This window comes from Pholcus phalangioides, unplaced genomic scaffold, assembly GCF_987345545.1.
Source record: "Pholcus phalangioides strain wild (caught in Gottingen) unplaced genomic scaffold, Ppha-v1.0 ptg000006l_1, whole genome shotgun sequence".
In the NCBI taxonomy this organism is placed as follows: Eukaryota; Metazoa; Arthropoda; class Arachnida; order Araneae; family Pholcidae; genus Pholcus; species Pholcus phalangioides.
The window spans coordinates 1,183,410-1,209,214 of record NW_028301599.1 but is presented as its reverse complement, the minus strand read 5'-3'; the positions used below and the strand labels follow the sequence as shown (position 1 = coordinate 1,209,214).

The following is a 25,805-nucleotide window of genomic DNA, read 5'->3' as shown; positions in this document are numbered from 1 at the left end:
CTGAATAAAATCATATTTATTAACTGATGTACTTGTATGCGATTCACATATTTATTTACAGAGGATTTAAAAAATTCTCTGGAAAAAGGGAAAAATGCTTTGAAAGAAAAGTATGAAGTCTTTCGGTGAACTGCTCTTGATTACAAGGGGGGTCACATAAAACCACAGCTTTATTTTTTTGGTGGTATGCAACCAGTATAGATATCTTTTTTTTAAATCTAAAACTAGCTCAACCTTCTTACTTGAAAAATTAAAAATTACAATCATACAAATAAACTTTCAGAATAGTAAGTTATGGTGAAGAAAATTAACTTTATTTACATGGTGTTGCCCTAAAGTGGCAACAAACTCAGAGGGGTGATATTAGACATCAAGAGAAACAAAACTGATATAGAACACGGTATCGCAAACCATGTTTGAAGGGTGGATGTCGTCTGGGACAAAAAAGCCAATAATAAGTAGGAAAAAAAGTTTATTTGAAAGCATGATTATAATAAAGTCTGAGGAGTACAAAATAAAATACAATAAGAAGTACAAAATCTCTTGTAATCATTTCTCTTTGTCTACTTTTTGACATTGAACTGTACGGCACAGACTGTATAGTAATCACATGATGTCAAGTCAAGTAAATGGTTTTTGTACTTATTTATTTTACTTTTTTGTACTTATTTATTTTACTTTTTTGTACTTATTTATTTTACTTTTTTGTACTTATTTATTTTACTTTTTTGTACTTATTTATTTTACTTTTTTGTACTTATTTATTTTACTTTTTTGTACTTATTTATTTTACTTTTTTGTACTTATTTATTTTACTTTTTTGTACTTATTTATTTCACTTTTTTGTACTTATTTATTTTACTTTTTTGTACTTATTTATTTTACTTTTTTGTACTTATTTATTTCACTTTTTTGTACTTATGTTGTACTTATTATTGTACTTCATTTTGTACACCACAGGCTTTGTTGTAATCATACGGTCAAATGAATGTTTTTCTACTTAACATTGGATTTTTTGTCCTACTCAACATCACACACCTCATAAGCATTTTTGTGATTTTCATCGAGTAAATGTGGTTTGCAATACCATGTTCAATAGCAATTTTTGTTTCTCTTGATGTCTAATATCACTCCTTTGAGTTTGTCGCAAGTTCAAGGCAACACCCTGTATTCATATATATAATTACCAATTTCATTTAACATGACAGATTTATTATCAAATCTACGTGTTTTCACTTGAAGTTTTATTACTTTCTTTCTGAAACATATCTCATGAAAAACACTGATTTTTGCCGGTTAAGAAATGAAAAATTGAGCAAAAAAAAAAAAAAAAAAATCTGGGCTGAAACATTCTTCCTATAAAAAAAGGCTAATCAGAAAAATAATCAGCCTTTCTAAGTTCATGTTCCTCCCTCTTAAAAAATTGTCAAACATGCTTATGTGACTTCCTTGACACCAATATAAGACATTGTTGCATGTTTTTTTGTTACATCATAAACTCTAGAATCACTTTGAAATCAAAAGGATTTGGTCTTTCCAGCTGTTGCCCTATCTGCCAGATTCTCATAATTTCTTTTGAGAAATGGCAGCCATAGATGCTGTGAACACAACATTTTTCCTGGAATGATAGCAACCTGTGGCAATGACTCAATGATTACAAATTCATGGAATGGAAACAAGATGACGCCTGTATTCATTGAAGTCGTTTGTTTTCCGCACAGTGTCCCATATGCGATTAGCATAATAGAACCTAAAACAAAGAATAAATTAACTGCTTAATTATTAAAATAAGATAAAACAGACAAACTCCACCAGAAGATGAAATTCATTCATCTCAGGATTTATTGACGTGAAAGTGTTATCACTTATTTTTCCATAAATAAATGGGTTTGAAGAATTAGGTTTGAAACCCACATTTTTCATAACCTGAGCAATTTCAATTATTTAATATTGACACTTACCTTACTCTTATGAAATTTATCGTATCTACCACTAAAAACCCATACATTTTAACTTTTTGAATTTGAATAATTTTTGTATATTTTGTGCTATGAAATGGCTTTTGAAATCAAAATGCAATAATTTTACATACATGATTTCACGTATAAACATAAATGTTATTTCAATGGATTCTGAAACACATCAACACTTACTACTACTTCTCCCTCATGAAGCCGATTACGTACTATTTGGCTGGACACCCTTCGTCCTGTTGCCAAGAGCAACAGTCTTTGCAGCTGCGTAGCATTCTATGTTCTGTTTCGACGGGCTGTTAACTGTATATACCGGTCATCAGTTGCTGTAGTGGCGCGTGGCCGACCTTGCCCTGGTCGATGTCTAACATTTCCTGTTTCTTGGAATCGATTCCACAGCCTTGCAACAACACTTCGGGCGACTCCAACAGCGTCCGCGACACTGCGTTGTGTTTGCCCGGATTCCAGTCTGCGTATAACACGCCATGCCATGGATTCGGTAAATCACGTTGTTGAGACATCCTCAAGTCACCTTGTCTCAAAAAAAAATACTGCGCAATCGAATTTCACAGTTACGGCAGTAAAACAGACTTTTCTGCAACATCCCGATTTCTGCCCTTATCTCCTTTTTCTGGTTTTTGATGTCATGAACTTTGATTTGCATATGAAGTTTTCTTCTTCCGTTTCCTGCTAGGCTTTAAATTATGGATGATTCATTTTATGTTACTTATCGGTATACATCTTTGCGTAATTTTGTTAAAACCATGTGCTCCCCTAATTGTTTTGAGCAGTGTATATAGATTCTCAGGTGACTAGAATGTCTAATTTTGAGTTATGAATATCAGTTGATTTTCAACCCTTTGGCATCCAGCTAATTTTGGAATTAGAATTTTTATGTTTTCATGTGATCGGGGGACTGTGTCCTAGTGAGCGAAATTATATTTCATTTTAGATAAAACATTATGGTAGAACAAAAGATAGATAGACACAAGCAAACGATTTTTCCGTTTTTAAAAAAAAAAAAAAATTAAACCATACCTTCTTTTCTCATGCAGCAATTACTTTTTCTAATTGTAATTAGGCCTATTTAACTTATAATTATTTGTAATTATTTCATAATTATCATTATTTCATCACCTTTACAATTGGTTCTAATCAATTTTTAGTATGGGGTCCCCCAACCCACCTCTTTTTTATATATGAATTTGAAAACGGGCTGTGTTACGCTTTTTAGGAATAGAGTGTGATTTTTTTTTCAGAAGTTGGCGGGCCTAGTTTTGTGTGTGGGAGGGTCGTTAACAATCCAATCATTTCCGGGGGTGGGGGGGGGGGCTGGATGAATCGCATAGATTTTTTTTAATTTGCAACAACGGAAGCCCGAGATAAATCCAGTCAGGTGGCTCTGGAATCCATTTGTTGGGAAATTTTTGTGACCCTCACAAGGCGGGGGGGGGGGGGGGGGGAGTTGATATGGCTCCAGGTCAGGTTTGCTGATAGGGATGTTGACAGGTTTCATTTCGGAGGCCCTGGATGAATCTCATTGTTTTTGTAGCATTAACGGTAAAAGTTTGCTATAAATCCATATATTGGGCCCATAAAAAATCTGCATATTGGCTTCCCGCTCCTTGGTTGGGAGCCCTTGAATTTTAGTCGTTGGTAAAATGAATATGAATTAAAAAATTTTTGTGGTCCTCATCAAGGGGGGGGGGGGTACAACATGGACTCCAGGCTGGGGACCGTCATGGGGGAAGTTGGCACATTTTGTAAGAGTGCTTGATGAATCTCATTGGTTTTTTTGTGGCTTTAGGATTGTAAAATTCCTGAGTAAGCTGGTGCTTTCACATGCCAATTCTCATATCACTCTGACAAAGTGGAACGAAATAAGCAAGATATGACGTGAAGAGAAAAAGGGTGTTGCCACCGAAGGGTGCAGGAAGTCTTCCCCCTCCCCCAGTATGGCTATGTTCATAAGCTTTTCCCTGATATTTAATTTTTGATAAAAATTTTTTTTGACTGATTCACAAAATAAAAAAATAAATTGCCGCTGTGGTGGTCGAGTGGTTATAGTGCCGGACTCGTGATGCGAGGATCCGGGTTCGAACCCCACAGTGGTGGTCGGCTGAAGTTGGTTTTCTGTGGTTCCCAACTTCAAGGCGCAAATGCGAGCCGATCTCCCCGTTAAAAAGTCTCGCCACAGAGAGCAACAGTCCTACAACGGTAAATCATTCAACCATAACACTTCACTCATAGTTAGTAAAACTGGGGGCAGATGACAGCACTACACATAACAAGCATTACACAGAAACAAACTATACGTCAGGTTGCACTACACGTACACGCACATTCCCGCATTTAGATTCGTTGGGGGGTTCCGCGGGGGGGGGGGTGCATGTGTGGTGTAGCAGTAGTAGGTAGGGCTCGGGGATCCATGATGTTCTTAAGTCAGCCACCTCGTTGGGCAGTTTGCCTGTTGTGGCGTTGTATTTGTATTTGTATTTGTATTTGTATTTGTATTACTAGAGCCCTCCTCTCTACGAGTTAGGTACCAGGGACTCCAAAGACCAGCAGGACTTTTTTAAAATAATGTTCAAAAAAATTCATTTTGTAACGAAAACGAAAAATGATGGAGTCTATCTCAGAGGCTCCCTGTCAGCTTTTTTTCACGTGGAGACCATGACCTCAACTTATCAGATCAATTTGTTTCTAAAAATTATTTGAATATAGTGACCTTTCACTTATGCGTCGGTGCAAGGAAAAAAGATGCACAAGTGAGAGAGGTGTCAAAATTAATAGCATTTACCTATACCTCTGATCTGGAGTGCAGATCAAACACAGAGGTCGTCTTATAATTGAAAGAAAGGTATAAGTGAGAGATTACTGTAACTCTTACCTTGATAACAAGATATTTACCATACAAAATAATGCAGGTTAGGGGTGGCCGACAGCTGGCCCAGAAATAAGTAAAATTACTGTGTATCAAATCCATTTTCTACAGCAGACCTGATTAAGAGACTATTTACAGTCATCATTTCTAGTGACAATAGTAATAAGCTATATTCTCATCACAGCGATTTTCAGGGCCGTAGGATGCCTTTTCGGGGCTCCAGGGCAGACCTTCCTTCGGGGGCCCTTCTTGAAAGGGTTATTGTTGTTATGCAAAATGAGTGTAATTTTTTTGGGGCGGCCACCCAAAAAAATTACCCTGCTCTGGGGCAGTGCTACGATTGCCCCAGCCTGGTTATGGCCCTGACAATTTTTCGTACACACGTATTGCTCCTAAAATTTGTTATGCATATTTCACCCCATTTCTTTCTGTCATCTTGTGAAGAAAGTTGCCTTTTTGTAGGCTCTGTATTTGTAGCTGAATGCATATTTGATGTTCTACTCACCAGTCACGAAACTTTTTTGGAGTGGATGCAAATTCACAACAATACCACAAATTTACAACCGACTGGGCTATACACACCATAGTACAGTTGGCACTTATTGTAACCACCCCATATTATAGCAACGATTCTGTTACAACGACTGGTATGATACGTTCCAAATGTTTTCATAGAACGACTACCATATGTTTTACGTTCGATATGATGATTCTCCAAACATAATGTCCGTTTTCAATGGAATGAAGGGGATAGTTATATCGAGCATCAACTGTACTTCTGAAAAGCAAAAACCTGTCATATGGGATGGTTGGGTTTATATTGTGGTGTTGAACAAGAGAGTTCCACACCTAAACACAATTTTTTGTTCGAAAACAGAGAAGCAGTTATCTCTAAATTTTGACATAGCAGGTTGGTGGCATTTTACGTTGAAGCAGATTAACACTTTCTCAAACCAAAATACTGATAGTCTGTTCCAAGAAGGTAACTCAAGTTATAGGAATGCTCGTATCACAAATCTGGTTCCGTGTAATCTCATGGACATACAGGTGAACCAGGTGATGGTGCATGTGTGCATTCTTTCACATGGACCAGGTAGTTTGTCTGGTCCATGTGAAGCTAATCCATTTTATCTTGGTAACATCAGGGGTTAACCCATTCTAGATAGCCAATATTGTCCACATGACTGGCCTTTGTAACACTCTTTCCATCCAATAATAAAACTCCTCTTGAAGTCTACTGGTGCTTGAATCAATTCCTTGGGCATCTATTCCACTTGTGCAGCCTCCATAGATTACCAAATCAGGAGTAGGGAATAAAAATACCAGAAAAGTGTAGAAAAAAAATATTGTAAAATTCAAAGTACGGATGTAATTGAATGGGATAATTTGCAAAAGAAACAGTAATTTTTGAGGCATTGCATCTACTAGCTGTGAACAGGGGAAAAAATGGATGTGTCAGTTTATGAAGAGGTTTAAAATTAAAATTTTAATGACTAAATTGCCAGTTTTTCACCATATTACTTATGGCAAACACAAATCTGCGAGTTTTCCGAGTCATTTCATGGGTGTGGCCCACGACATTGCAGTTGACCATTATGTCTGCCTTTCAACAGTGAGAAGTTGGTCACTTCTGATGTGGATCATTCCACCCCCTCTGAAAAAGGTGCAATAAGATGCACTGAAAATTGATTAGTATGATAAAGCACTGCATATTCATGCAGATTAAAAGTGGCTTCACTTAAAAGATAAATACAGTGCACAGTACAATCCAGCAACTCTCCCGGCTTTAACTTAATTAAAGCATCAGATTCTTCGTCATGTGCTGAATGAGTTTTTTGATATGCCTCATACTTGCTAGATGAGCGCTCAATGCTTTTTTTTAGCATCAGCAGATTTTAAAATAACTGAGTTATACATATGTTCTAAACACAGTGATCAATCAATTATCCCAAATCTGAATAATTTAAATATCAATTGTGAATCAGAGAGTTTTTGTTTCCAACAAATACGTAGTTATCTAGCTATTTGTGGATATGCAAGTAATAACTTAAATATTTGTACAATGGAAATAATATTTATATCGTAGTAATGGAACTTACCAGTTCTTCTCAGAAGTAGCAAACATAGTCATTATTTGTCGATGCATGGATAACACCTGTCGACTCAATGACTTTGAAAGAGTTTGATAAGTTGGTCGTCCTCTGTACTCTGGAAAATGATCCAGTTCCAACTCTGAACATAATTGAAAAATAATAACTATTATTTACCAAGGAAAATTAATTAAAAAAAAAGTGATAGGTGGAAAAAAAGTGAGACTACCTACATTACATTATACTGTACATGCTTTCCTTTATGCACAAAAAAGTTCAAAACATTTAAATACTTCTTCAAAAGATCAAGCAATTGAGAAAAGTATGATTTATTTCATATTTTTTATCATCATGATTTTCTTGCATAATGTCTGCCATATGAAGAAAAAAAACTTCACCTCATTCAAATTACATTTTATAGAAGACTTACTTTCTTCAGAGTTCTCTTTCTTTGGTAGTAGAAATAGATTGAATTTCTGATGATCTTCTTGATAATAACTCTCATCTTCCGACCCTGGATTAACTGAACCTATGAAAAACAATATAAAACATTCAAAAAAGTTTTAAAGAACAATTTTATGCAATTTTTTCCTTCAAATGTTTACTATTTTGAAAACATCTGCAGAAAATCTTTGCATGCTGCTTTTAGCTGAATCTCAAAAGTCAATAATATATTAGCATCAATTTTAATCACCAATAAAATGACCAAAAGAAAAGAGCATTAATAAAAGTGAATACACATTAATTAGAAATCATGCAGTTTTAAAAATTTCAAGTCACCTGAGAAATTCATCTTGGAGCTCTGGAATATACAGTGCAGGGTCTTCTGCATTTCATCAATGGATACCGGCAAAAAATCTTGACGCTCACATTTGTTTTGTACAAACACTGCAACAGAAAATTTCAATCCGGAGATAAAAGAAAATTTGGGGTTTTTATAAATGATAAATCATGTAACAGTGATTCCCCTACACATAATAAGGAAGCTTAAATTAGAAAGAAGAAACATTTCTCTCACTACTCTAAACTGATATATCAAAATTAGTTGGCACAAACAGCGGGGGGGGGGGGGGAGAGAAGAAGGCCTATATCTGCCTATGGTTATAATATGGTATTGTACAGTGTGCAAAAAAGACAAATAATGAATTTAATAAACAAAAAAAAGAGGAAAGCATTGAAAAGCAAAACATGGAGCACGGAGAGAAAGAAAGAAAAAAAAAGGATCAGATATTCATTAAACTAATTTTTTTTTTCAAACATTAATACATCTTGTTGAATTCATAACCTCATATGAATGATGCTTATAGGATGTAATATATAAGATATACCGCATTAGCCGGCATGCCATAAAAAAGAGGAACACCAGCTTTGTGGATGTTGCAGCATGGATCATTTCCAGCATGAATGGGAGAAAAGCAAGGTTTAATAAGGATTATATGATACAACCAGAATTCTGATATTAATCTATATTAAATAATGAATCAATACACGAATTGAAATAAAATTTTTATTTTTCAATTTTTAATTTTCACTTTTCACTTTAGCAAACATGTTTTGTCCAGGAATTTGATAACGATAATGAAAGGTAATCATTTACTTTTACCGCTCTTACCTAATTATCACACACCTAATAAGAGATACAGATTCTGTGCTTTGCCTTTTTCTTTGCATGCTCAGAGATTGAAGAAATATACTGTTGCACTACAATTTAATGTTTTGCTCTGCTAATTAAAATCTCAAGCACATGATCAAAGAATACAAAAATAGTGTGCAGTTTACCAATTTTTCCATTTAGCTTATTTAATCTATGAGAACACTTGGTATCCTGCATTTGCAATAAAATACGATTTATAGCAGCAAAAGCAAAAAAATCAAATGTGAAATTCAAAACTGTTGAAGTGATATTCATAAAACACAAAATATCCAAAAATGGCGACAACAGACAAGGTTCAAATCATCCAATTCCATTGACTTTTTGAGTTTAGATATTTACAAATTTTCTGGTATTAGTGATATTTAATTTCCCTGCATTCTGGTCTATCACTCTTCCCTGGCATGCTGGCTAATGGGGGGGGGGGGGGGAAAGGACACAGTATAAAAAATGTTTTCATTTTTGACTGTTTAAAAAAATCACATCATTAAAATTTTCATCTCACCAATATTAGGAAAATGTTCTGCAACAATTTCAGATTTGGTATCAAACTGAAGAACTGGTTTCGGAGGTTTCAACATTTCACAGGATAATAAGAACCTGAAAAAAAATTCCTTTAATGAATTGATGTAACTAAATGAAGTTTAAACTTAAGTGAAAAAAAAAAAGATTTTTCAAAGCAAAAAAAATTTTTTTTCAACATTATAAAAATTTATCTTTTTTGTTGGCATATTACACTGTGTTGTCTCAAGCATATAAAATCTTGATCATTGATATTGGTTTCTTTTAATGTGAAAGTTTAGTTTAAAACTTTTAACACTTCAAATATTTATTATTTCACAAAAAATGTACCTGATATAACTGAGATCAATGAACCAATCTTGCACAGTTATGATGGTATGGCATACACACATGAGGAAAGCTACAATCTGCATAGACTGTTTATAGAAAAATGTACATATTAAATATGTGTAATGTACACATTGCAATCAAAAAAATGAAATATTAGCCACCCTTGTACATAGTATGTAAATACTCAGCAATGTTATCTATACAAACTATGAAATCCTGAATTCCAAAATATGGCTGATGGTTTTATGCCAAGTATGAAACATGTGTTGTAATTAAGCCACACAAGACTTGCGATATACCTGTACATATTTTACAGACAACAACATATGTACCAAGTAACATTTAAACAATAGATTGTCATATGTTAATTATGCCAACGATTAATGTTAGAAACCAGCATTTCGTACTTTCTTAGAACAAGGTATTCTATAAGATTCCATACTTCATATTTTCCTGCTAATGTGTATTTGTTGGTACAGTATAGCATGACCATTGCTATTAAACTCAACTCACTCATGAACTTTAAAAATAATACACTGACCGATATTCATTCGGGTAGAAAAAATTGCTTAAAAACAATTTTTTTTATACCTTTGAGTACTAAAAAAATTGTCTGATAAAAATCTATTTTACACTGCTCAACAAAAACAATTTTTTTCCCAAGTGAATATTAATGGTTTTGGGTATATTGAAGCTGCTCATTTCAAAACTAGTGCAGGTTTTGGCAAATTGTCTTTAGTTTTTAAAAAAATAATGCAAACTCCCAACAATGTGATTTGTATGCTATGTATTACCCATAAAATTTAATTTTCAAGCTATCAAAAACTAGAGCCAATCTGACAAAATCAAATGCCAAATTTGGAATCAGCACCCTAAACTTACTGGAACATCTTTGGGAATAAAATCAGCGTTGAGCAATGTTATTTACTAGTGCTAAGTTGTTTTTTATACAAATACAACACCACAACAGGCAAATTGCCCAACGAGGTGGCTGACTTAAGAACATCATGGATCCCCGAGCCATTTTTTGGAGGCCCTACCTACTACTACTACACCACACATGCATCCCCCCCCCGCGGAACCCCCCAACGAATCGGTACATGCGGGAATGTGCGTGTACGTGTAGTGAAACCTGACGTGACGTTTTTGTTGTTGTTTCTCTGATGTTTCTTGATTTCTGCATTTTCTATTGACATATTTTCGTATATTATATTCTATGAATATGGAAGCAAGTGCATTGACATAAAAATGATACAAAAAATGAATTAAATATACTTGAACAAACAAGGTGCTTTCGGCAGAATAATAATCAGAACCACCAAGGGGTTTCTTTTCTTGTTTATCATACTGAATCATGTGATCCATGACAGAGGCACTCAGCAATGGCTGAAATAAAAAACTTAGATACTGAAATATAATATCACACAAAGTAAACATCAAACAATGTGTCTGTGGTTACAAATGCTCATAATTCAATTGCTTTTTAGATGATATATTGATGTTTATTCACTGCAACCTGACTAAAACCATTTTTTAATGAATAAATTATGTTTTTTATTTTATTATTCTAGATTTTTATGTCACAGTCCAGGGGTTAGAATATAATGAGGCTCTTGCTTGTCTCTGTGGCAAACATCAACAGTGGATACCATGAATTGTTTCATAATTATGAAACAGACATTAATATAGATAGATAATGATGTTTGCTAGAGTTTCAGGTGAAATTTCTGGTTGTGTCCCAACAAGGACAATGATTTAAAAATTGTAAATACAGTAGAACCTCAATTATCTGGTCTAATGGTGGAGTAGATGAACATGGATAATCAAAAACAATGATTAAATCACTGGGAATATGAAAAAAAAAGGTTCAAAGTAACAAAATTGGATAAAAAGTATTTATGTATTTTACCTGTTTAAAATGACTATCTGCTGTATATAATCTTATTACAAAGGTTTTTTAACAACTGGTTGTTGTGAAGATATATTTTGGAAAGAAAGAAAATTCAACTGCCCCTGCGGGGAATCGTACCCACGTTCTTTCACTTTCTGGGTAAACGCCCTAGACCACTAGACTACAGAGGCACCGAATCTCTCAATCTTTCCTTGGAGCTCGTGTACACTGAAAGGGACTGTACATGGACGGCCGTACCAGACTCAGGCCAAGCTCACAACTGCTGAAGCTGCCACCAGATGGCGACTTATACAAGGATGATGTCACTCTCCGCTACCATACGAAGGTTTTTTAACAACTGGCTGTTGCGAAGATATATTTTGGAAAGAGAGAAAATTCAACTGCTCCTGCGGGGAATCGAACCCACGTCCTTTCACACTTTCCGGGTGGAGCTCCAAGGATAGATTAAGAGATTTGGTGCCTCTGTAGTCTAGTGGTCGGGCGTTCACCTGGAAGGTGAAAGGACGTGGGTTCGATTCCCCGCAGGGGCAGTTGAATTTTCTCTCTTTCTAAAATATATCTTCGCAACAGCCAGTTGTTAAAAAACCTTCATATGGTAGCGGAGAGTGACGTAATCCTTGTATACTCATATTATCCTTCTAAAAAAAAACATATTAAAAATTGCACTTATTGAAGGATAGCTACACTACTAATATACTGGGTTTCATTGATGGCAGAAATACAGTAGGACCTCGATTGGGAACATGATCACAGATAACCGATAAACATAATTATCCTTTTATGTCAGCTATTGTGCACAGCTATAAAATGTACTATGAAAATGACACAAACAAAGGAATAGCGCTGGTCCAGCCAATGAGCCATGCAGTTGTGTGACCGCATCCAAATTTACACCATTCTTGTGTCTTATCTTTCAGTTGCATAAGAAAGAATTCATTCTGATTAACTTTCCAGCATTTCCTGTAATTGACTGCAAATCTTCGGCCCCACGAATATGCCGATCGACCCAGGACAATGTCGCATCTTATGTGTACACATATGAGGGGTCATTTCAATATGTTGACATGAGAGTTCAGCTTTGAGAATGGGAAGGTTCTGTGAAAGAATGAAGAAATCCAGTTCTACAAAATGGAAATATTTGCTTTCATCACAGCCTTCACAAAATCTTACGTAACCAATGGAAAAAAACCAACAGCAACACGGATAGGGAAGAACATGAAATAACATGTAGCTGAACATGAACATGAAGAACATATAGCTAAACATGGAATTGAAATTTTCGTAGCATGGTTAATTCACGCACAGATAATCAAGGTTTACTGCATAATATGAGAATATGCAATGTCTATGCTGTCCTGAACTTCAGCACCATCTGGCAATACCCAGCTGACACATTCACACATATTTATTAACATCCTTACTTTATTGTATTTACATATAGTTGGAATACAAAAACTATGGGAGGGTGCAAAGTTTTAAAGTAAACATTATTTATTCAGAATAAGGTCAACACGTTTCAATTCAGTGGAACTTCCACACAGATAACCCCTGTTGGTTGACACGCATTTTCTTTCTTCCAATCATGTGGAATCAAGATTTAATGTATTTCACTTCACTACCTAGAGCTTTACCTACAAAATTTTGATTTCTAAATCAATTCAGTGAATGCTCAGACCCATGCTATAAATTACCATGGGTGCTTGAGCACTCACAGCATCCCTGGCTCTGACACCAGTGATTGAGAGGTTCTGCTGTAATGAGATTCATGCTTTTGAAGATTGTTGGAAGGGAACTGAAGGATATTAAAAACTTTGCTGCAAGCATATTACTTTGTTTTACAGCCATTTCTTTGACACTTCCCAACTTTGGAACAAGCAGCATTTACTCATGATTTCTAAGTGATAAATTGCCATTTTCACCTGTCTGTGTTTGTCCCCTCCACCAATCACTTTAAGATATGGAATTCTTCTAGATCAGACAATTTTCCAGAGTATGCAAGGGAAAGAAGCCTTCACTTGACAAGAGAGGAAGCGATAATAGCTATTAGATACAATATAGGACGCCTTATGGGATTGATCAGGAAATGGGGGCAAAGAGAAAAATTTTTTTGGGGAAGGGAGGGATTTTGGTAGAAAAGAAAACGTTTGGAAACTTTTGAAAGAACTTTTTTGGAAACTTTTCTAGAAGGAAAGGTTTTGCTGTGTATTGCAGAATTCTAATTTCATTTGACTACAGAAAACCATTGTTTTGATTTGGACTTCCTTTCCACAAATAAAAAAGTACCCGTAAAATGGTGAAGAAACATCATTAATTAACAATAAAGTCATGCATTACAAATTAATGCTATATACTGATGTATTTTTTTTAAAAGATGGGGAAAAAAATTCTGCTAATAACTGATTTTGAAGGTTACTGTGTTCACCTGAACATCAAGGAGAATAACTCTCTGATTAGTAACAAACATATCTATTCCACTGGTGCAATGACAACCTATCTCCTTTACATCCTGTCCCTGAGTCTTAAATACTGGCCTGCAAAAAAAAAAAAAAAAATTAATTGAAATCATTAATATTGTCACTTCATAAATATATGTTTTAGTATTATTATGGGCTATATAAAAAACAAATAAGCATTGGTCCAATCATGTGCCTATGACATAAGAAATAGTGCTTTACAGATGCATAAAGTCATTCCAAGGTGGAAATAAACCAATCTGACTCAAATGACAGTAACTTATTGGATTCATTTAAAAGTCAGCCCATGATGTAGCTGTTTTATATTAGCTCATGCATCTATATCAACTAAAATGTTCATTAGCCGAATCTGTATTCTTTAGCTGAGGCAAAACAGTCAGCAATCTTTAGATGAAAAAAAAAATTTGTAAGACAAGGAGTAAAGTTCATTAGCCGAGGTATCACTCATGGGCAGATATATGGGAGGGGGCATTGAACCCCCCCCCCGTCAAAGGTGGAATCGACTGATATAATGTATATATGAATTGACATCATCATCATTGTGCCCCCCCCCCAGACTTCCAAGCTCCGCCTATGCTATCACTGTATATTGTTCTGGTTATGAATTTTGAAAAAAGAAGGAAAGAAAAAAATGTGAGCCAATCAGTTTGATTTTCAATTTTTTTGGATGTTTAAGCCAAACAGCTGGTAGCTAGTTCTACCTTCTGTGTATAAGTGTATGCGAATCTATATGTATAGTTATTATAATAGCTGTTTTCAGAATAATAAAAACAATCACTTACCACCCATTTATAGCAGAGAGTACAGTTGATTTCCCTGTACCCTGAAGTCCAATAACACCTATCACGTAAAAATCACTGCCATCATGGAGGTACTAAAAAAGAAACCATAGATGGATAACATTCGACAGAAAGAAAGAACACATTACAAGAGGTACATTATTCTGATAAAACTGTTACAGAAATATGCAAAATGGCTGGAATTTTCAGCATGAAAAATACTAAACAAAAAATACAAAAATAGTTAGATTATGTGAAATTTACAATCACTTCAAAAATTAATATCTGTATTACCTAACACGTACTGGAGTAAGAGTGCAGAACATGAAATGCAATCATCTTTAAATATTGAAGCCAAATAACGTCTACTTTTTCAAGCTTGGATTGATGAGGTTTGAATATGATTTTGGAATCTGCATCAATATTTGAATATACAGTCAAACCTCCATTATAGCAATCAAGAGCATACCCAGGATCTGAGCTAGAGCGGAGGGGGGGGGGGAAAGGGGCAACTCACAGATACTAAATTGATATATCTGTAGTGTGTGTCAATTACTACACTCTAATTTCTCTTCTAGGAGGCGGCAGCTGCCCCCCTCTGCCCCTCGCTGGGTACACCCATCATAGCAACCCCCAAAAATTACCCTGCTTAGTGTCGGAAATTTTCAAAGAACCAATCACTCATGTAAGGATTTACCCAGGTTTCAACTGCGATTTGATACAATGACAAACTCATTATAGTGTCAAAATTCCACAAAATAAATGGTGGCATCAAATCAGGGTTCACCTGCAACTCAAAACCTAAATTTTTTAAATTTACTATGAAAAGGATTACTATGAAAATAAGCAGTTTTGTCCGCATGTGATTTGGGCTACAGGCTTGGTATCTAGCATGATCTGCCAGTACATGGTATAGACCAACATTCCAAACGTACATTTCCAAAATTTCATGTTCATACATCATCAAATATAATTTATTATAACTTACTTCTTGATTGATAAATGATGTAACTGATCCGCATAACAAAAAGCTAATAAGAGCTTTAATGTATGACTAAGCAGGGTATGAAAAAAATGATGATCTCAAGAAAAATATACAACCAAAGAGTCATTCAGCATCAGCTGTATGGAAAATATTTTCTACTGACCAGATTGTTTCTTACAGACTTAACTGATGCATTTATTATAGTCTATTTTTGCATGACGTTGTTAAATAATTTACACATTCCTATTCTTTCATGGATTTGGTCAAAAAAATGTGCAAACTTCAGACATTCTCACTTTTTGTTTTAAAATTTCAAGTCCAAAGGCACTTATGTTGGTACAGCATCTCTCTATTATTTTAAATCAGTAATTAGGGCATAAAATTCAACGCTTTATACAAAATCTAAATTTCTATTTTTTGTATTAGGGGAAGCCCTCATAGTAATGCTCCAATGCATTGCAAATACTTAGTACAGTAATATTTAAAAGTTTAGCTCCCTATATATTTTCTACAATTTTTTTCATGCACGAAATCTAGAAAAATAGAACAGCTATCTTTCATATACTGTATCAAGAGACTATATATATAGGTTCAAGTCTATATTTACTAGATCCTCTATATTTGTTTTAATAAAGAACTTTATCGCATTTCAATAACATGCATGCAATACCAGGTAATTTTTACTTCATTATCATTAACCACTTCACGTACATGTGTTTGGCAAGAAATTTGGATTATCTCTATTTAACGAATCAGCAATAAATTTGATAACCTTGTCCTAACCTAACCACACGTTAGAAAAAGGAAGAAGGGAGGAAAAGAAAAAACTATACAAAAAAGTATAATAGATAAGCATAATATGATAAGAAGATAATGAGTCATCTTTTCACCCTCACCCTATGTGTTCTCTTTTGCTCTTACGTGTATTTAGTAGAAGGATACATTATATGTGTGGAAAAGAAAATCATCAACAGGAGTATACAGAAAGAAAAGAGGGCTAGAAATGCAACTTTTGTAGATAATAGGGTTGCTATAAAGCTTCATAATGGTGAAGCCAAAGAAAAGAAAATACAGTAAACTTGTTTAAATTTATTCTACTGGAGTTTGGACATAATATTATGCCTGTGATTGTAAAGAGATTGAAGTTAAATAAAGGAAAAATAAAATTTAAATTTTGTGATTTAAATCAATGATTTAAAAAAAATCAAGTGATTCAAATCAAGCTTCTTTAAATCAGTGTATCCTGAGCCTAAACATCTTTTTTTGGGAAATTAGTGATTTTATTATATATACAGTCTACACTTGTTTTCGCAAACTCGAATGAATTTGAACAATTGCTTTGTAAAGACAAAGGTTTGCAAATGGGAAAAAGAAATTCAAAGAAATGGCAAATTATTCTGAGAGTATTGTATAGAGGGCTACTTCATAAAAAATGCACTAGTTCGAGTGTGACTGTGTTATGCAATTTATCTGGAAAAAAAAAAAAATTATGCATTGGGTCTCCACAACTGATCAAAATGAAAAGTGATTAAAAGGAAATGTTTCCATTAACAACTCACTTCTCCAGCACTGTCACACCACAGCAAGGAATCATCAATAAGTTTAACTGGAGCAGCCATATCAGGTGGCATCGACATCTTCTGATCTTTTGTTTTGAATCATGCATTAAAAGAGATTATTTAAAAAAAATCAAACAAAAGAAATACTAAATACTTAATTAAATAAGAAAGTCTTAAATAAGAAATACTAAGCGCTTTTTTTTTCTGTGCCAAACACGTTCGACGGCCAGAGGAAAAGTTGCCAAGGCCGCGACTGACTACGGATGGCGAAATTTTTTTTTTAAAAACCAGCGTAGAAAACATAACAAAAGCAGAAATCAACAATATTGTGAATAAATATTCTCAGTATGAAAAAAACGAAACCTGGGCTCTCTTCGAAATAATAAATCAATCCAGGTATTTCTATGGGTATCCAGACTCGTTGTAGGAAATCCCTCTTAAATGAACTACGGTCCTTTTAGTTGTAAAAAAATAAATATTCTCTATAAAAAATAAAACCTGGACTCTTTCTTTAAAAAAATCAAACAAAAGAAATACTAAACAAATGAAAATGATTATCAATGAAAACAAGCATAGCATAGTCTAGTGGCTCTAAAAGTGTGTACCAGGGCACCTCGGGGGTTCCACCTACTATTGTCAGTGGTGCTGCTGACAGCTTTCGATACTAATGTGTGCCTATTTAACATCACACACATGAAGTGGGTTCTTTGTTTGAGTATTATGGACAGCCACAGATAAATGTCCACCGCAAAGCAGAATGTTTTGCATTGTGCTGCAACGAGCCCTCAGCTGAATGGAAATGCTTTGCTGTAAATAGTATAATAGTGTTTTCCACTTTTCTTAAAATTCTTTCAGATTAATCTGCAGCAGCACTGATTATTCTGCGATATACCCCATAGTTTTTATTTAGACATTTAGCACATAAATGGCTTCCATTAATCAGCAAAAGTGTGCAGCGATGCAGGTCATTTACATATATGTTAGAGCTATCCACCATTAATTGTAAGTTTATAGATGAATTGATGCTTTCGGCAGTAGGCAATTGCTTGTTCAGACTAATGCCGCCTCTATAGTGAGCACACACAAAGCTGCATGCAGATAAAAATGCTACTAAGTACACAGAATTTTTTAAGCAGTGGGGATTCACCTTATATAATAGAATTTTGTTTTCTAACATGTCCAAGCAGATAAAAAAAATACTGTTCAGGGCAAGTATGTGCATGGTCTGTACTCCATACATTAATCCTAAGGGATTGATAAGTTCTGCTTTTTACACACTTGCTAAATTTGTGTCTGCTGATATTAAATTTTTTTACTTTCACATACAGTGCAACCTTCTTACAACAATATTCGATAAATTTTTCTGCTAATGTGATTTTATTTGATGCTAATTTTTTTTCAAATCTTGTTTAGAACTGCCTATGGTCTAATGTTTAAACTCCTCTAAATATGACGATATCCTTTATCACAATAAATCACTCTTTAACAATATTTTTTTAAAGATATCTTGAAACAGCTTCAATGATATTTTTTATATCTCACTCAAAATCCACACTAAGTATATTTCTGAACTTGTCACTTGCTTTTGGCTCTTTCAAGGGCATCTTATTAACATTATACAGGGTACCAAAATGTGTGCTTGCCCTGGCTCACAAGATATCCAGTTGCGGTCCTGGCTGAGGTATCACTCTACATAGATCTTTCAGTATCATTTAAAGTTTTTAAGCCCAGTGAATAGATGATAGATGATGAATCATATGAGCAAGTTTTGAGGCTTTGAAAGAACAGTTTTACATGATCAGATTGGATCTAAAACAGAAAAATAATTCGTCAGTGAATCATACCATCGACATTTCCTACTGTGGTTGGTTTCTGTTGAATATGGTAAACCTTTTGAGAAACATTCTTGACAAAGTCTGAGAATGCGTCAGAGTCCTTTGACAAGCCAGAAGCGCCATGTGTTGTGGATGGTGAAACAGATCGGCTACCTTCATGTTCATCGCGGGAGGCTTTTTGTAGAACTGTGGGAGCCTTGAAATCTTTCCCAGCAGTTGGGCTGCTGGGAGTAGTATCACTATGAGGTTGAGTTACTTTATTCTATTTAAAATAAGATAAGAAACAGATTTAATGAAAATTTACGTGTGAAAAAAGACAAACTTGATAAGTTCAACATGAGCAGCTCTGGATGCTCTTTAATTAATCAATAACCATGTCATTATTGCAGGGGCTTATTTATGATTTTGTCACCTGTGGGCCATGCAAAGTTTGAAGACTTTACTTGTCACCATTGTCCAGACTGATTATCTGTGGATGATGCTATATGATCACAATTTGTACGATTATTTATTCCAGATTATTTATTGTATATATATATATATCATTGTTATTTTCACATAAATTAATAAATTTCCGGATACACCCATCCCCCGGGAAAGCTTCGATATCTCTCTGAGATGGGAAGCGGGGTGTGTCTGGTCCTTCAATGTTCAATGTCACCATTGTCCAAATGTGATGTCCAAGACTAGCTTGGCCTTTTTGTGAACATGCTTGCTCCTGTATCATTTAATTAGTGCTGTGGGGGGTCGAGTGGTTATAGTGACGGACTCTGGTCATGAGGACCCGGGTTTGAACCCCACCGGCACCACATTGGTGGTCAGTTGAAGTTGGTTTTCTGTGGTTCCCAAATTTGAGGTGCGAATACGAGCACATCTCCCTTATAAAAAGTCTTGCCACACAGAGCAACAGGCCTACAAATGGTACAAATATTCAAACATTACACTTTATTTCTGAAATATAGATGGCAGCACTGAAAAATCTGACACAATGCTAGATATGCACTCAGAGTGTTAGGTACACACACACTTACACTTCTGGCACCAAAGCCGCTTGTAAGTTAAGCATACCCCCTCAATGTTAAAGAAAGGCCGCGGAATTGATAGCAGTGCCATCTAAAGTTCGATGTGTCAAACTTGCCAATTGATCACGTGGCTCCCACGCTTTTCTTCCCCCTTCCCTTGATCGCGCTATTCCGATTTCAACATTGATTTATTTTTCAGTTTATTGCTACAGAACCTAAAAATCTTAATTCCCACTAAAGCATACATTTTTTACTTCTTTATAGGAGACGTACTTGTGCATAAAAATATAAATCACTCAGTAACAATAACAATATTATCGACACTTTAACAGCTAAATCTATACTTGTGAACACCTGTCTTCATGTCATTTTACACCCATGAAATGCACGCGGACTTATTCAATAAATATAATTTTAGTTGGCCAGTTTTTATAATTTTAAAGATGGAACAATTTGCCAAAATAACCACGAGCAATACCTAACTGAGAGTCTTCACTTGAGTAAGTAAACAATATGGCGCCGTGATGGGGAAATGCATTATGGGAAATGACTTTCCTACCTGATGCTAGCAGCCAATCACAGGCCAGCAGGCACCCATCTAAACAGAGACGACGCTGATGCCGTTTGGATACCAGTTTAACGATAGGACTGTTTACGCTTACTCTTAATGCAGCTTTGTCTGCCACAACTCACTAGGTAGTAAACTGAAAAATGATAGACCTGAGATGTGCTACGTTTGAAAGAAAGAACTTATCATTTAATCTCAAATTAATCTCCTCAAATATAATCTAATCATTTTGATCAATGGATCAAGATAAGGGCTGGACAAATCACAAAGAAATCTAGGTGCCAGAAAATTTTTTTATACAGCAAAACAATTTTTACCTGAAAAAGGTCCAAAATAATTCTGCTTTTGACTTTTTCAGGGCATACTGACCCTCTTTCATATATGTTGGCAGATATAGGCCTACTGCTGTAAATTCCAAACTTTTTGTGCTGCTCTTCAGTAACTACACAAGCCGCTGTGGTGGTTGAGTGGTCATAGTCACAGACTCGCACCGCAAAGGTCCTGCTTTAGAAGTCCACCGTCGCCACAGTGGTGGTTGGCTGAAGTTGGTTTTCTGTGGTTCCAAACTTCGAGGAGCGAATGCGAGCTGATCTCCCCTTTAAAAAGTCTCGCCACAGAGAGCAACAGACCTACAAACACTACAAATGTAATTCAATCATAACACATCACTATATAATTACTCTCATGCGTGAAAGACGTATCGGATAAGTCGCCATCTGGTGGCAGTGTCAGCAATGCAAGGTTTGATCTGAGTTAGGTCTGGCTGTCCACGTACGGCCATAGTAAAGCAATTAATGCACTTTTGCACTATTCATATACATATGCGTGTAAGATTTCTCGAGCCGATCTCCCCTTTAAAAAGGTCTTGCCACAGAGAGCAACAAACCTACAAACAATACAAATGTAATTCAATCATAACACATCACTCAATTCACTTCTGAGATATAGATGGCGGCACTGAAGAAAACAAACACAACACTACATACACACTCAGACTGTTAGGCACATACACACAGTTACACTTCCAGCACAACTCACTAGGTAGTAAATAGCCCATACATGGTCATAGACCTGAGTTGTGCTCAGTTTGAAAGAAAAAAAAGAGTAACTACACAAAGAAAACTTTGGGTGGCAATACCAGTTTTTTTAGCCACCATGGAGACTTGGCACCTGGCATTTGTCCAGCCCTGATCAAGATGATTTAATTGAAATTTAAAAAAAAGATATTTGTTTTTTTAATGAAAAGGCAGTTCTTGGCTGAGGAGCCATGCCCCAATAGAAATTTCATTTCCAGACATTTTGTCCAAATCAGTGGAAAATATCCTCAATGGTGGCATGGGAAAAGTCATCCTGATCTTGGGTTACATCTGAATAATCACAGTGATTGTACCTACTCCCTGCAGGAACAGGATTCATTTCTGCTATAGGAGATGTTTCTACAGATATGGATTAGCATCAGAGAAGTCGATTTGCATTAGACCCAAGTATCCACTTATTTTTCATGCATAGACATGTTCCTTCTGTGTGCACCAAGGCAATCTGTCACTTTTACCAATGATAAATTTTGGGGTTTTGCATGCCCCAAATAATTTTAACCGGGCATGGCAATGCATATGCCCAGCTTAGAGGAAACATTTAATTAGACTATGGCTCCTCAACTATACTCCTTGAACTATACTTCCATCATGGCACCAGCCATGTAAGTCTAGTGCCAGAGTAGTGCAGTGGTAGGATGATGCTCATCTTCTGCCATGAAAGTTACCGTCGAGATCCACGGCTTTGAATCTAGGGATGAACATTGAAAACAAGTTCTTTACCTACCAAACCTGCATATGACTGGAGTTGGTGTGTGTGGTAAAGTAGCCATCTTTGTTCACTGTTTTATAGAAAGCCTAATGTTGGGCAAATCCAAAGAAAAGCAGATGAAGACTCTTCGACATGATGAATTAACCTGTCAGCATTCCTGTTGGGGGTCTAATAAACCCCAGTGTGTGTATGAAACAACCTTTGTGTGCCCCTTCAACTCAAACTGGTGTATATCTCCATTCCTTCAATGTTCATGTTTAAAGCAGGTTTTTTTTAGTGCCATTGACAAACATGTTTCATTTTGGTGATAAGTATTTTTCCAAGAAAAATGAATTGGGACAAGACTTGACAAATCCCCGGCACTAGGTAGCCATGGCTGTGGTTCCCAACTTTGAGGTGCGAATGCAAGCTGACCTCCCCATTAAAAAGTGTCGTCGCAGAGAGCAAGAGGCCTACAACGGTAAAATCTTCAAACATTACACTTCACTCATCGTTCAAAAAATATGTGGTAGATGACAGCACTATAACCAGCATTACACACAAACAAGCTTCACGTTAGGTTCACAACATGGACACGCACATTCCACCATGTACCAATTTGTTAGAAGTTCCGCAGAGGAATATGAACATGGTACATGTGTGGTTAAGTAGTAGGTAGCCGTGGTGACCAAAAAAATGATACTGGTGCCTATAAGGGTTTCTATACACGACTAGCTGTTACCTCTTGGCTTTGCGCACTTGGATTTGGTAATCTGAAAATTATTCCTTAAGACCCCCCCCCCCTCTTTAGGGTCTCAATTAAAATAAATTTCTTCTTAGTGAGTCTTTATATCATAAAACTACTAGCCAAATTTTATATTTATAGCTTTGGCTTGGAAATGATGAATTAGTCAGGACATGTATATGTATATATTACTAGCTGTCCAGCAAAAGAGATATACTTGGCTTTTAAGATATTTGGTTGGCGCCTAGATTTTTTCTCTATTTGTCAAGCCCTGGAATTAAGGTATAGTAAGTCCAATGCTCTTTTTGGAGTGTTTTCAAAATGTCTCAAAAGTTTGCCTTTGATGCCACAAGACCAAATCAAGCAATCAGAAGGTAATTCAATGAAGTCATTGATATGAAAATAATGTATTTTTTAATGTACAGTAAGAAATATTATGCACGTGTATTCCTTGTGCATGAATAACTGAATTTTTTACTAATTTTTACCGAATGACACAAAACATGAAATTTTGGTTTCAAATATCAAATTTTCACATGTATTTTGTTGCAAAATCATTCTTCGACTTGCACAGTTATCATCTGTACCACTTATCATTCAAGTTTTGTTTTGGTAGGAATTTCTGTAGCCCTTTCAATGCATGGCCCGCAGAGCTCTTAAAAATTTCTATGAAGAATTTTTTAAAGAATTGGTACATGGCAGAATGTGTGTTCTGAGTGTACATGTGTAGCCCTAACGTATCTATATAGTCAGAGTTACGCTATGCCTGTATCCTGTTGTCCCTGTGGAGAAACTTTTCCATATGGGAAGCCGATTCACATTTGTGTCTAAAAGTTGGAAAATGATGATGAAGCTAGTTAACACTCATAACAAGAAATCCGTAGCAATAAAAATTTATTAGCCAAAAATTCTCATTATAGCTGTGTACTTAAAAATAAAATAAAATATTAAAATACTTAAAAAATAAAATCTAGCGAGGGTTTTTCAATAATAAAATTTTAAAAATACACTTACTTTATCTGGAGGTTTCGCTAGAATCATCAGCGGTTTTGCTGGTGCACCAGAGTTATCTGTATTTTTATCCTGCAAAAATTATGTATCATTAAGCTATATATTTTCAGAATTTTTAATCAATTAAATTTAATTAATCTTTGGAATAGATACAGTATAATTCAGATCCCTTGGCGCTTTTTTTTTTCTGTGCCAAACACATTCGACGGCCCGAGTAAAAGTCACCAAGGCCGCAACTGACTACGGATGCCGAAATTTAAAAAAAAAAAAACCAGCATAGAAAACATAACAAAAGCAGAAACCAACAATATTACGAATACATATTCTCAGTATGAAAAAAACGAAACCTGGGCTCTCTTCGAAATAATAAATCAATCCGGGTATTTCCATGGTTACCCAGACTCGTTGTAGGAATTCCCTCTTAAATGAACTACAGTCCTTTTAGTTGTAAAAATAAATATTCTTTATAAAAAAATAACACCAGGACTCTATTAGAAAAATAAACCGATCTGAGCAAAAGTCACTCTGGGTATCAGACTAATAATAAACTAAATAATAGTAAACTAAAATAATGATACTTCTTAGACACTGAAAACGGAAGGACAGAAGTTACAAAAAATAATAAGAATAAATATATCGGAAAAATACAACCTGATGGAAATATGAGACAAGACAAAGACACGTTTAGACAACGGAAAACGAAATGACACTATTTCAAATACTATTACGTGTCTATCACAACCATGTGAATATTAGAGTCATTGTCCCCATCCCAAACTGTAGTAGGTTGTTGTATTTATTAAATTGGCAGAACCCAAGCAAAATACATGTACAAAAGGAGATGTCATTTGCATAGCCCGCATTACTAGCGTCACCTGGAATGGAAAATCTAAAAAAAATACATTAACTCGGCACCATTATGCCTGCCTTGGCGACTTACAGCACTCTTGGCGATCTGGATTATACTGCTTCTGTCCTATATTTTACGGGTCAAATAAAGTTTTCCCCTCATGGCATTCTTTTGGCTCTTGAGTGGGACGGTTCCTCCATCGCCCCCCCCCCTATTCCTGTATTGATGACTTAGAATTAAGTTAGCTATTAAATCGCTTAACGCTTGTAAACCGGCCTTTAACTATATTTGTTAAGTAGAAAAGGTCTCACTCTTGGATGAGGTTGGAGTGGGGTGCACTGGGACGGGGGTTCATGAGAGGAAAATATGGACCACGGGATAAGAATAGGTTGAGAAACACAGGTCTAATAATTATTGGGCTTTTCACACACATCACGTACATCATAATAAATGGCAAATCGAAAAAAAATGTAGAAAATAAGTGAATTATTTCACAGCGTTTGTGAAATTCAAATGTCTACCTAAAGTAACAATCTAACCTTTTGTTTCCCCGGTGGAGCCATCTTACTGTGAATTCAATGAAATTGCGGGAAAGAACTTTTTATTGGATGTAAATACAAACGGCCGTGACCCCAAAATATTGGATCGAAATATCGGAAGGTTATGACCGTCCAGAACTTCTTTCGCGTTTTTTTTTCCTATTCAGATTGATTGATATTTACATATTTTTTTATAGATTATTTTCTTCAATTATATCGTCATTTATTGAGATTAAATGAATTTTTATGTAGAGTGTATACAAAGAAAAAAAAAAGGAAAAAGAAATGTCG

The 25,805-nt window shown here is 35.4% G+C and overlaps 1 protein-coding gene across 1 annotated transcript; it reads right to left on the bottom strand.

The window, feature by feature from the left end:
* Positions 1–25,600, bottom strand: LOC149085645 (nonsense-mediated mRNA decay factor SMG9). Its single transcript, XM_089232450.1, has 13 exons — positions 25,515–25,600; positions 24,129–24,197; positions 19,004–19,256; positions 17,160–17,245; positions 14,619–14,710; positions 13,785–13,893; positions 10,726–10,836; positions 9,451–9,536; positions 9,104–9,198; positions 7,728–7,835; positions 7,378–7,476; positions 6,957–7,089; positions 1–1,750 (listed from the first exon to the last, which is right to left on the bottom strand). The coding sequence occupies exons 1-13, from the start codon at positions 25,536–25,538 to the stop codon at positions 1,663–1,665; spliced, it is 1,353 nt and encodes a 450-aa protein (XP_089088576.1). The 5' UTR covers positions 25,539–25,600; the 3' UTR covers positions 1–1,662.
* Positions 25,601–25,805: the final 205 nt, after the last annotated feature.

What these genes read in the sequence shown, in the direction of transcription:
- LOC149085645 (XM_089232450.1), bottom strand. Translation starts at nt 25,538, where the DNA reads ATGGCTCCACCGGGGAAACAAAAG. An exon ending in TAGCGAAACCTCCAGATAAA is followed by an intron (nt 19,257 to 24,128) that starts GTAAGTGTATTT and finishes TATTTTAAATAG; the next exon opens with AATAAAGTAACTCAACCTCA. An exon ending in CTCTCTGCTATAAATGGGTG is followed by an intron (nt 13,894 to 14,618) that starts GTAAGTGATTGT and finishes TTTTTTTTGCAG; the next exon opens with GCCAGTATTTAAGACTCAGG.